At 44.4% G+C, this 12,588-nt stretch overlaps 2 protein-coding genes across 7 annotated transcripts in view; both read right to left on the bottom strand.

The window, feature by feature from the left end:
• Window positions 1-12,588, bottom strand: part of SLC4A10 (solute carrier family 4 member 10) — a 270,102-nt gene that overhangs the window by 129,365 nt on the left and 128,149 nt on the right. The gene's annotated exons all lie outside the window — the stretch shown is intronic.
• Window positions 1,051-3,599, bottom strand: LOC135974334 (uncharacterized). Its single transcript, XM_065561766.1, has 2 exons — window positions 2,615-3,599; window positions 1,051-1,620 (listed from the first exon to the last, which is right to left on the bottom strand). Exons 1-2 carry the CDS (start codon window positions 3,189-3,191, stop codon window positions 1,145-1,147), a joined length of 1,053 nt encoding a protein of 350 aa, XP_065417838.1. The 5' UTR covers window positions 3,192-3,599; the 3' UTR covers window positions 1,051-1,144.

The following is a 12,588-nucleotide window of genomic DNA, read 5'->3' as shown; positions in this document are numbered from 1 at the left end:
GGGACCCAGCCTACCCGCTAATGCCCTGGCTCATGAAGCCCTATACTGGCGCCCTGGACACTGAAAAAGAACTCTTCAACTACCGGCTGAGCAAGTGCAGAATGGTGGTGGAGTGTGCTTTTGGCCGTCTCAAGGGGAGATGGAGAAGCTTACTGACTCGCTGTGATCTCAGCGAAACCAATATCCCCATTGTTATAGCAGCTTGCTGTGTGCTCCACAATCTCTGTGAGAGCAAGGGGGAGACCTTTATGGCGGGGTGGGAGGTTGAGGAAAATAGCCTGGCTGGTGATTACTCACAGCCAGACAGCCGGGCGATTAGAAGAGACCAGCGGGAAGCGCTGTGCATCCGGGAGGCTTTGAAAGCAAAGTTCCTGAGTGAGCAGGGTAACCTGTGATTTTATAGTTTGTGTACTGAGAAGCTAAACCTGCCCCCGTTTCTTTACCCAGGTAATGTTGACTATCCTATCCAGTTACATACCCCCTTCACCCCCCCTCCAACACACGTGTCGAAATAAAAATAGTTCTACTTTGTTAAAGCACACCGTTTTCTTTAATACTGTTTTAGCGGGAATTTTTTAAAACTGGGACGCAGACTGTGGTGCGGGGCGGGTCTAGTGTTGTGATGCGAATGCAGCTTCTAAACTCAAGGATTGACAGGCTCCGCTGCGGTGGGATGCTTGTTTCAACGGAGCCTGTCACCCCTCCTGATCGGGACTGTGTGTATGGGAGGTCTATTTGACTTTGTGGCAGGGGGAGGACGGTTACAGATCCCATGCTGTGTGGCTCTGTGATCCTGTCTAAGGACCGGCGCTTAAGATCTGTAACTGCCCTCCCCCGCCACAAAGTCACAGAGCAACCCACCCCCCCCAACATTACATCAAAACAACCTCCCAGACTAACCGGGGCAACTAGTCACTGCATCACTGCACTGTGTATGTGCCCTGCTGCTGTGCCTGCCCCCGACTATGTACCCTGCCAAAGGAGACTGTCCTGTCCAATTTCCAACCCCCTTTCCCCTCCTCCTCCAAAAGAACATGATTGAAACAGTAGTTAACAGAAACGAATTTTTTATTATCAACTACACATGGCATTGGGAGGTGAAACTTGGACGTGGGCTTGTGTCAGGCGGGAAGGAAAGAACTTTTCAAATTTTGGGAAATGAGAGCCTTCTGCTACTAGAGCTCTCTGCAGGGGTGGAGTGAGAGTTAGCAGGGACTCTGCCGCCTCTCCTTCTTTGCACTTTGGGTGAGGTGGGTATGGGACTTGGTGGCGGGGGAGGGCGGTTAGAGATGGACTGCAGCGGGGCTCTGTCCTCCTGCCTCCGTTCCTGCAGAACATCCACAAGGCGCCGGAGTGTGTCCGTTTGCTCCCTCAGTAGTCCAAGCAGCGTTAGAGTCGCCTGCTGGTCTTCCTGCCGCCACCTCTCCTCCCGATCCATGTTGGCTTGGTGCATTCGGGTCAAGTTCTCCCGCCACTGGGTCTGCTGTGCTGCCTGGGCTTGGGAAGAGGCCATAAGCTCAGAGAACATGTCCTCCCGTGTCCTCTTCTTCCTACGCCTAATCCGCGCTAGCCTCTGGGAGTGTGATTCCAGGCTAGGTTGTGAGACAGTCGCAGACGGGGCTGTGGAAATGGGAAAAAGGGAGTGAATTCCTCTGAAAGATAAATGTAGTTGTGAACAAAGAACATAGTCTTTCTCTGTGAACAAGACCATGCACAGCACCTTTCACATGCGCACTCAGCACAAGGTCGAATTCTCGGCCTTCGCATTCTGTGCCTGGGGTCTTGAACAGCACATTTGAGAAGCGAGGCAGCACAACGGAATTTCTGTTGCAGGCAGACATGGTAAGCCGTACACTTGTGGCAGTTTAAAACTTTTATATTACCACTGGCCTCATTTCACATTTAAATCAATGTCAGTCCCTGCTGCCAGCAATCCGGCAAGCGGGAACTCTGCCCCTGTCCCACCCCCTCGCGGCTGTCCCCGGGAACGATCCCTTTCGGCTGCCCCTCTCCCGCCTCCACCGCGTGGCTGCAAACCAGCGGTGACAGTTCTGTAAAGGAACGGGAAAGCAGTCCCAACACTAACATTCCCCTACCTAATTAAAAGCAGGTCACCATGGCCGACATCACCCTGATGAGGATCTCCGAGAGCGACAAAGAGAGAATGCTCCGGGAAAGCCTCCAAAGACCAGGGCCGTATGCCGCCCTGCTGTGCAGAGCAATGATCCCCGAGTACCTGATAATCTCGTGGCGCGGCAACGTGTCGTACTTCGGAGGACCCAATAAGGCCGCTCTCCCCAAGAACCTCATGCAACGGCTTTCAAGTTACCTCCAGGAGAGCTTCATCGAGATGTCCCAGGAGGATTACTGCTCTATCCCCGCACATATAGACCGCATTTTACTGTAGCTGCAGTAGCAGGGAATACACAGTAGAGCGGCTTGTGCAGGACAATCACTGAAAACCGGACATTGCTAGATTTCTTTTCAAAACTTGCACTGCCCCTTACTAAACCGTTAAGCGCCTAGGGCACACTAATCATGAACAACCCATTCTTTTAATTGTTAATATTCCTGTTTTGTTAAAAATAAATGTTTAGATGTTTACAACACTTACTGGCTGATCCTTCACCAGATTCTGTGTCCGGGGTAATGGCTGGGGACGCTTCGTAGGGGATCTCTGTAAGGGTGATGAAGAGATCCTGGCTGTCGGGGAAATCAGCGTTGTGAGAGCTGCCAACTGCCTCGCCCTCCTCATCTCCTTCCTCATCTTCCCCGTCCCCTAACATGTCTGAGGAACCGGCCGTGGACAGTATCCCATCCTCAGAGTCCACGGTCACTGGTGGGGTAGTGGTGGCGGCAGCACCGAGGATGGAATGCAGTGCCTCGTAGAAACGGGATGTCTGGGGATGGGATCCGGAGCGTCCGTTTGCCTCTTTGGTCTTCTGGTAGCCTTGTCTCAGCTCCTTGATTTTCACGCGGCACTGCGTTGCATCCCGGCTGTATCCTCTCTCTGCCATGTCTTTAGAGATCTTCTCGTAGATCTTTGCATTCCTTCTTTTGGATCGCAGCTCGGAAAGCACGGACTCATCGCCCCACACAGCGATGAGATCCAAGACTTCACGATCAGTCCATGCTGGGGCTCTCTTTCTATTCACAGACTGCATGGCCATCACTGCTGGAGAGCTCTGCATCGTTGCCAGTGCTGCTGTGCTCGCCACGATGTCCAGACAGGAAATGAGATTCAAACTGGCCAGACAGGAAAAGGAATTCAAATTCAAATTTTCCCGGGGCTTTTCCTGTGTGGCTGGTCAGAGCATCCGAGCTCGCACTGCTGTCCAGAGCGTCAACAGAGTGGTGCACTGTGGGATAGCTCCCGGAGCTATTAGCGTCGATTTCCATCCACACCTAGCCTAATTCGACATGGCCATGTCGAATTTAGCGCTACTCCCCTCGTCGGGGAGGAGTACAGAAGTCGAATTAAAGAGACCTCTATGTCGAACTAAATAGCATCGCAGTGTGGACGGGTGCAGGGTTAATTCGATTTAACGGCGCTAACTTCGACATAAACGCCTAGTGTAGACCAGGCCTTAGTTAGAGCAAAACCACTTGAGCTTTATCAATAGATTTCTTGCAACTAAAAAGGGTCTGAATACATTTTATTCACAGTGGATCACTTCACTAGGTTTGTCCAAGCCTACTCTACCAGTAACAAGTCAGGCAAGACTTTAGCAGACAAGGTCTTCAGTTATTTTGGTTTTAAATTTGGTTTCCCAGAGACCAAAGTGAGGGGTTAGAAAATAATTTATTCAGGTTACAGCACTAGTGAAAAACGGAAACATCTCACACAACCCCATACCACCCACAAGGCAATGGGTAAGTAGAAAAGCTGAACTGAATTCTGCTGGCTATGTTGAGATCCTTGCCAGAAGACCAAAAGTCAAACTGGAAAGACGCTCTTAAAAAAGTAATCTATGCCTATATCTGTACACAAAATGATGCTACAGGATTCTCATCCTTCTACTTCTTATATGGAACATCACCATGTTTGCCCATTGACATTGTATTTACTTTATGTACAAACTCTGAATCTGCACCTGGAAACCATAAAGATTATGTTGAAAAATGCAAATATCGCATGAAAGAAGCATATGAAGTGGCATCAAAAATCATCTAAAAAATCTGATGATCATAGAAAGAATCATTGTAATTGGAAAGTGAATGGTGCTGTCCTCTGACCAGGAGATAAAGTACTTGTTAGGAATCTTTCTAAGAGAGCGGGACCAGGCAAATTAAGTTAAAATCCTTGTAGTACTTGAAAGGATAGTCCAGTCTATGAAGTAAAAGCAGAAGAGAGAAAAAGGATGTCTTAAGCACTCTTTTATGGCAGTCTTTTACTCCCCAGTGACTTCTTACCTTTGCATAGAACACTGGACTTTAAAGCACCACAGAGGAAGACAGAGAAACTGGGAAACTGCTGATTAAACTGCTATAACATTCGTACCAGCTGTTAAAATACATAAATGCCAAAATGGAATAATGGAACTGGAAAACAGTAGAGCACAAGTGGACCAAATCACCAAACAAGCCAGACATTTGAAGTCATCCTACTAGAAAGAAAAGAGCCCAAAAGACAGTAACATATGAATGTTTAGACACACTTATTGTCAGTGCCTAAATCCCACTGCTGAGCAAAGTGAATGTGCCATGGGAATGTCATCGCATTTGTCACAAGGTATAACAAGTGCCTATTTCTTATCATGTATTGTATCCAGAATTGAGGTAATATTGGCAAATGAAGTGATATTGATTTATTATGGTATGGCTATTGTCCTCAATCAAGTGTTTTATAATTTGGGATAAGTTAATATGTTTTATTTAGTAGATTTTTGTTTTCTAAATAGCTTGCCATATGCTCAGTGACTTTGAATTACATGGTTATAGCATTGATCTCATACAGGAACTGTTATTTCATAACATCATAAGCATGGGAACTAGGGGCACGGGGGGGGTGCTGCAGCAGCCCCAGGCTCCCAGCTGCCGGCCCTGCATGCCCGGGGTCCCAGCCTCAGCTCTGGGGCGGGGGATGGACAGGGGTAAAGGGTAAGGTGACTTTCAGCACCCCCACTATTAAAAATGTTCCAGTGCCACTGCATAACATATGAATTGGGGGGGGGGGATTTTAATTGTTCAGGACTGGCTAGTCTGTCAGATAGTGGAACAATAATTACCATAGAAAATTACTGCTTGATTGATGAAATAAACTGAAGAAAGATTTCTGAGTTTCCACCATTGGTACCAGTACTTATAGAAAAAGAAAAGAGACAAAGGCACACTTGAGAATCACTCTTATGAGTTTGTGGAACTCATGAACTACTAAGAATAAGTTAGATGGATTAACCGAATTATATATTTTGTTAGCAGAAATATCAGGATGACATTACATTTGTGATGGGGGAGTGTAGCACGGATATGTTAAAATATGTTTGTAAGACAAATTTAATGTGAAATTTGTGTTTAAGAATTGGGTGGAATGCCAGGCTATATTCCCCAGAATCAGGTCCCTTTAAGGATTGGAGCTGTGCTGAAGAGGTCAAAGACAACACAGCTGTGGTGAACAAGTGTGGTCTCAGTACACCATGGTGTTTTTCCTGAAAATCTCTCCAACAGTGGGGCTCGTGCAAGTTGTGTTTATGGCTGTTGGGATTTTTTTGGATCCTAAGTTTAATACAACTCTCCAGTTTTAAGAGTCCGTGGTCTGGGTGTATAACACATGCCAACTCCAAACTTTCATAAAATTATGAGATTCATTTAGAAATAATGAGATTTAAAAACTAATAAATCATATTTTTTTTGTGCATCTTCCTCTTTTTCAGGAGATCTCTACCTTTGATGAATCCCACCTTACTCCGCTCATACCATTCAAAATACTGCTGCAGAGATCTTTTTCTTTGATTCTTTTGTGCCTCTCAACATCCCTCGACTGGTTCCCTTTTCTCCATGGCATCAAAAAAGCTATTTGTTTTCACATTTACAGCCCTTTGGACTGCAGCTGTGGGTTAGTTTAGCAGTGCTTCTTGCAATGTACATCTGATGCCTGTTCTCTGTAGTTTGCAATGGCTTCCAGTTTGTTTCTGCACACCCTTTAATGTGTTGGTTTTGACCTGAGGGCCAGTTTGTAGAGGGTTAAGGGCTTGGGGGGAGGTTGTTTGTTGTTGCAAGGGAGTAGGAATATTATTTATTTAGATTATGAGTGAGTCTTAATTGATAATGGGTCCGTTTCTGATATTTCAGTGTTGTTATAGCCGAGTTGGTCCCAGGAGATGAGAGAGACAAGGTGGGGGAGGTAATATCTTTTACTGGATCTACTTCTATTGGGGAAGGGACAAGCTTTCAATTCACAGAAGACGACTTGAAGAGGCGCTCTGTGAAGCTCGAAAGTTTGTCCCTCCCACCAACAGCAGTGGATCCAATAAAAGATATTACCTCACTCATCTTGTCTCTCTTAATTAACGTGTATTATGTTTTCTGTGGCTGCCTAGGGATATATGAAAAGTAAATTTTACAAATGGAAAAATAAAGATCAATATTTAAATCCTTATGCATAGCTAGAATCCTTATGCATAGCTAGAGAATTCCAAATTGGAAAAGCTGTCTGAGCACAGGAGGGGGAGAAAAGATTGTGGTGCACAGGTCCAGTTACCAGGGGAAATATAATATTGCCAGAAGCTGGGAATGGGCGACAGGTCACTTGATGATTATCATTCCCTCTGGGGTACCTGGCATTGACCACTGTCAGAAGACAGGATACTTGGGTAGATGGACCATTGATCTGACCCAGTATGGCCGTTCTTATGTTCTTAATAAAGTGAAGGATTTCTGAGTAGGTGGTCACTGTAGTTCTCAGTTTAAAGACATTGAGTCTGTTGTCCTTCTGCTCATGCAACAGTGTTCTCTACAGCAGTGTTTTTCAAAGTTCGGGTCGCAACCCAGAAATTTTTTTTTGAAAACCACTGCTCTACAGGAGCCCTTTTCACTTTTCCCCCAATACAGGGGGTAGAGAGCTTGTTCACTTCTAGCCATAGAGCTTACACAAAAGATAAATATTTTGTATGTATGCTAAGATGAATATATGTGTTAATAGAATTTCTTTAGGATGAGTAATCAGCTTCACAGCTGAAAAGAAATACATAAATTATACTTGCATATTCAGATTAGAATAATGCTGCCTTGTCTTGTGTTTGGTTAGTTGTTGAGCAGATTGAAGTGTTCTGCTTGTCTCTGAGTAGTTCAAACCTTCATTTGTTCCAATGTCTCTATCATTCACCTTTTGCTTCTTAGACTTTAATAATTCCTCCTTTCATACCAGATGGTTTCAAAACATTTGCTAATTTGTTCTCATGACAAAAGTCCTCATTTATTTTTCTGACATACTTCAGATCACTGTGCTTTATCATTCAGTCTCACAAAACCTATTTTTCTAGATCTTTCTTCTTGCACCTGCTAATTGAACACTCTCTTTCCTTCCTTTCCACAGAATACAGCCCCCCCCCAACCCCCCATCTGTTAAGAAGGGATGCTTTTAAAGAAAACTGGTGCGGGCCAGGGCGCTGACCATCTCTCGGTGCCTATTTAATTCAGAATGAGTCAGAAGTTAGGAGAGCATAGGTGAAATTGCCCCCTAAATTGCAGGTTTGCTCTTATGGGCCAGAATGTGCCCAGTGACTGAATACACACGCAGAAGAGGGAAAGGGCATTGGAGTGTTCTCCTCCCCTTGCACCTCACTTGAGCACCATTGTGACATTGTGGTCCTGGAGCCCAAGGGCTCTGCAGCACTAATCATATTCGTTAGAGTGGCTCAACAATAGTCCGAACCTCCCTCCACACCAATAAGCAGAGCATCCCTAGTTGCTCTGGGAGACACTGTGCCTCCTGAAATTCTTGCTGTGGTGGCATGACTGCACCCTCCACAACACAAGGGATTATCTGCCACAGTGAAGCCCCAAAATGATCTTTGCCTATTCTAACTTTACACAATCCTTCTTAATATTCTTTGTGCTGCCAGTTGGTATTGTTGCGTCAGCACTCACTCATCCTTATTCGTGAAGAGTTGCTGATGAATTTTGGATCTGGAGAATACTTCATGCAACTCAGCTGTGTTTTTATTTTAATTTTTGGAAATATTAGCACACACATGTACCTAGGGTGGGAGGTAGTTTCATCAGCATGAGTTTTTGATGGTCACATTACTCATGAGTGGTAAAGTAAAGAATGAGTTATACAGATCATCCCAAATTAACACCAAAAAGACTCTTATGATACATGGCAGATGTGTTACGGAGAAAATGTATTAGTACTGGGACTATTTCTTATATCTCTCCCTGTATAGCCCCAGGTGCTTTAAGTACCCAAGGCCAGATTTTCAAAGCTGCCTAAAGAGACAGATAGGAGTCTAGTGGGGGTGGAGAGGAGGGGTTGAAAGTGCATTAGTAGGTTAGGCACTGAGAAGCTTTTGAAAATCCACTAGGTGCCTACCTGCATCATTAGGCACCTAAAAACCATTGACAATCCAACCCAAAAGTCCAGTTCTAACAGGTTCAGAAGAAAGGCAAAATTAAAAATAAACACTTAAAAACTACTTAAAATGCTTTTCTAGAGTTAAAAAACACGACCACTTTAAAGTCAGATATCTCAGCATCTTCCAGGGCTAGAAGAGAGTTTTGGAACCCATTGCTAGCCTAGGAAACTAATCCTAATGTCCTGGGTTTTTAGCCCTTCAGGGAAATGAAATATTGGACTTTAAAGTGGCATTTTTACATATGGGAAAGCTATCTCTGACCCAAGCATGAATCTTGTCTGGCCTGGGCTTTGGGAAGGGCAATTTGTGGGGAAGATTCCACATTTAGTAGGAGAAGGAAGAAATGTTTTTGTGTCAGATTGATTTTTTAAAAATGCAGCTGCTAAAAAAAACTGCTCAAAAGACTTAAAACAAGTCTTGTGGCAACAGCTTAGTGCACAGGTTCCCAAACTGTGGGTTATGACCCCATTTCAACAGATGGGGTCACAGGTCCAACATACCACATTCACCCTGGCAGATGATGCCATCTGCCCCTGAACCTGTTTGGACCTGCTCCACAAACCCCATACCAGGAGGCCACCATTTTGATCTACAAAATGGCAGCCTCCACACAGCACGACCTTGCACCATGGAATCATTTTTACACAAAGTATCATCTTTAACCTCCAGCAGTGAGTCTAGTGATGCAGTTATGAACAAAAAACAAGACTCCAGGAAACATGCTCACAAATATGACAAGGCTTTCTTTGGTTATGGTTTTATTAGTGTTTTGGTCAAGAATGAAGAAAGGCCACAACGCCTGCTATGTGTCACAGCAGCAGATCAGAAAAACACACTAGTGGAGCATCTGAAAAACACAGATGCTTTTGCTCTTCAAGTGGATGTGAGCATTGAGGGTTGTGATGCACCCCTTTCTTGACTTTTGTTAATTTCACATGGGAAGGTGCAATTCTTGAAGACATTCTGTTCTGTCTCCTTCTTCCTAGACAGAATATGGCACAAGAAATGTTCGCTGCACTACATGCAAGACAAAAATCTACCAGGTGATTGCATGGTGGGTTTTTGCACGATGGAGCTCCATCTATGGCAGGCCACAAAGCAGGTCTGCATACCTTGATAAAGAAAGTTCCTCCATCTGCTGTGTGGACTCACTTCATGAATCATAGAGAAAAACTGGCATCTAAAGCACTGGGTCCAGAGCTAGGAGAATTTTTGCAGCAGGTCTCTTCTATTGTGAACTACATTGAGATTCAGCCTCTTTGCCCAAGCCTATTTGCAAAACTGTGAGATCATGATGTATTGTTCTTCGACACTGAAGCTCATTGGCTCTCAAGAGGAAAAATACTGGGACTATTATTTGAACTGAGAGCTGAGCTGCATGCCTATGCAATGGACTGCAAAAAGAGTGAATTTGCTGGTTTTCTATGTGATCAAAGGAAGACGTGCCTTCTTGCCTCTGTCACAGATGTATTTGGGAAACGGAATGAACAGAATTCAGGTCTGCAAGGAAAGTACACCCATATCCTTCACCTGAGTGATCAAATCACAGGATTCATGAAGAAAATTGTTCGCTGGAAGAATAATCCATTGAGGTCAAACTACGAATGTGCAATGTGCAGGAGGTCAGACTAGATGATCACGATGGTCCCTTTGACTTTAAAGTCTATGAATCCTTCCCATAGCTTTGCAAGTTCCTGGCTGACAATTAAATTATCCAGCCTCCCATAAAGGTGATAGCTGAGCATCTCAGCTGGCTAGAGGAACAGTTTGCATCCTTTTTCCCCAACTTGGAGGTGGCAAAGTAGGATGGGGTGCAAAACTTCTTTCAGTGCAAGCCTGATGCTATGGATTTGCCAACAGCTGATACCAAAAAGCTCAGCGAAATTCCTGAAATTGATTCTTGACAGAAATATATGCCCAACTTTCTCTCCCAGAGTCCTGGTTCATTGTTATCCTGCACTCTCAAAACATGCCTTGAAACTCAGGGTTCCATTTGTATTTGTGTGAAGCTGGATTCAGTGCATTTGCATCCATCAAGTCTCGGTATCAATCTATGTTGATGTCACATAAAAGATTAGATGTGCAGTTTCTACCGCATCGCTAGGCTTTGAGAAGCTGTGTCACAATGCACAAGCGCACATCACACTACAGAGTAACATACTTAATGTGTAAATTCCTTGGCTTCCTCGGTCATTGTGTTGCTTTGTTGAGGTCACAGGAAACAGTTGGTCTCAAAATGTGGTCACGCAGGGAAAAAGTTTGGGAACCCTTGGATTTGTAGGATAGATTTTTGGCAGATGATGCGGACATAGGCATGTGATTAATTGCATAGGCACATGATGAATGTATTTAGCATATGTCTATTAATTTCTCACATAGAAATCTTCTCTACATGTATGGTATTACTTTTTGTCAAAACTTAATAAAAGTTAGGAACTTAATGAAAAAATATATAAATATAGGCTAAGTTTCAAACTTCTGAATCTGAAGCTTCCCCTTCTCCCCCACTCATGCTGTGTATATGACTGTAACCAATAGTACATCGTTTTCTTGCAATTTCATATATAGGTTTTAATTGTCTGTGAAGCACAATGATAATTTTTTAACAAACAGGCTGCATGAAAATATATTCTTTTGTGTTGTAATTCATTGCAGACTGAAAATTATCCTCTTCCATTCTTTGATTTATTTAGAATCATAGAATATCAGGGTTGGAAGGAACCTCAGAAGGTCATCTAGTCCAACCCCCTGCTCAAAGCAGGACCTAATCCCCAGCTAAATCATCCCAGCTAGGGCTTTGTCAAGCCTGACCTTAAAAAACCTCTAAGGAAGGAGATTCCACCATCTCCCTAGGTAACCCATTCCAGTACTTCACCCCCCCCAGTGAAAAAGTTTTTCCTAATATCCAACCTAAACCTCCCCCACTGTAACTTGAGACCATTACTCCTTGTTCTATCATCTGGTACCACTGAGAACAGTCTAGATCCGTCCTCTTTGGAACCCCCTTTCAAGTAGTTGAAAGCAGCTATCAAATCCTCCCTCATTCTTTTTGCCTTCTATGATGAGATAACTGGCTCTGTGGATGAGGGGAAAGCAGTGGACATGTTATTCCTTGACTTTAGCAAAGCTTTTGATATGGTCTCCCACAGTATTCTTGCCGGCAAGTTAAAGAAGTATGGGCTGGATGAATGGACTATAAGGTGGATAGAAAGCTAGCTAGATCGTCGGGCTCAACGGGTAGTTATCAATGGCTCCATGTCTAGTTGGCAGCCGGTATCAAGCGGAGTGCCCCAAGTGTCAGTCCTGGGGCCGGTTTTGTTCAATATCTTCATTAATGATCTGGAGGATGGCGTGTACTGCACCCTCAGCAAGTTTGCAGATGACACTCAACTGGGAGGAGTGGTAGATATGCTGGAGGGTAGGGATAAGACACAGAGGGACCTAGACAAATTAGAGGATTAGTCCAAAAGAAATCTGATGAGGTTCAACAAGGACAAGCACAGAGTCCTGAACTTAGGAAGGAAGAATCCCATGCACTGCTACAGACTAGGGACCGAGTGGCTAGGCAACAGTTCTGAAGAAAAGGACCTCGGGGTTACAGTGGATGAGAAGCTGGATATGAGTCAACAGTGTGCCCTTGTTGCCAAGAAGGCTAACGGCATTTTGGGCTGTATAAATTGGGGCACTGCCAGCAGATCAAGGGACGTGATCATCCCCCCCTATTCGGCATTGGTGAGGCCTCATCTGGAGTACTGTGTCCAGTTTTGGGCCCCACACTACAAGTAGGATGTGGAAAAACTGGAAAGAGTCCAGCAGAGGGCAACAAAAATGATTAGAGGGCTGAAGCACATGATTTATGAGGATTTGTCCTATTATCACTTTTTGCTCTGGTTTTATCTCCATCCTCCATAATTGCACAATATTAAGAAGCCCTCCCTACTTTTTCTCACCAGGAAGAAATATGGAAAGTTTTTCTTTATTAATAAAAAAAAGAGCTTGTAGAAGGTAGAAA

This window comes from Chrysemys picta, chromosome 11 (assembly GCF_011386835.1).
Source record: "Chrysemys picta bellii isolate R12L10 chromosome 11, ASM1138683v2, whole genome shotgun sequence".
NCBI classification, from domain to species: Eukaryota; Metazoa; Chordata; order Testudines; family Emydidae; genus Chrysemys; species Chrysemys picta.
This window is presented reverse-complemented; position numbering and strand designations above follow the sequence as displayed.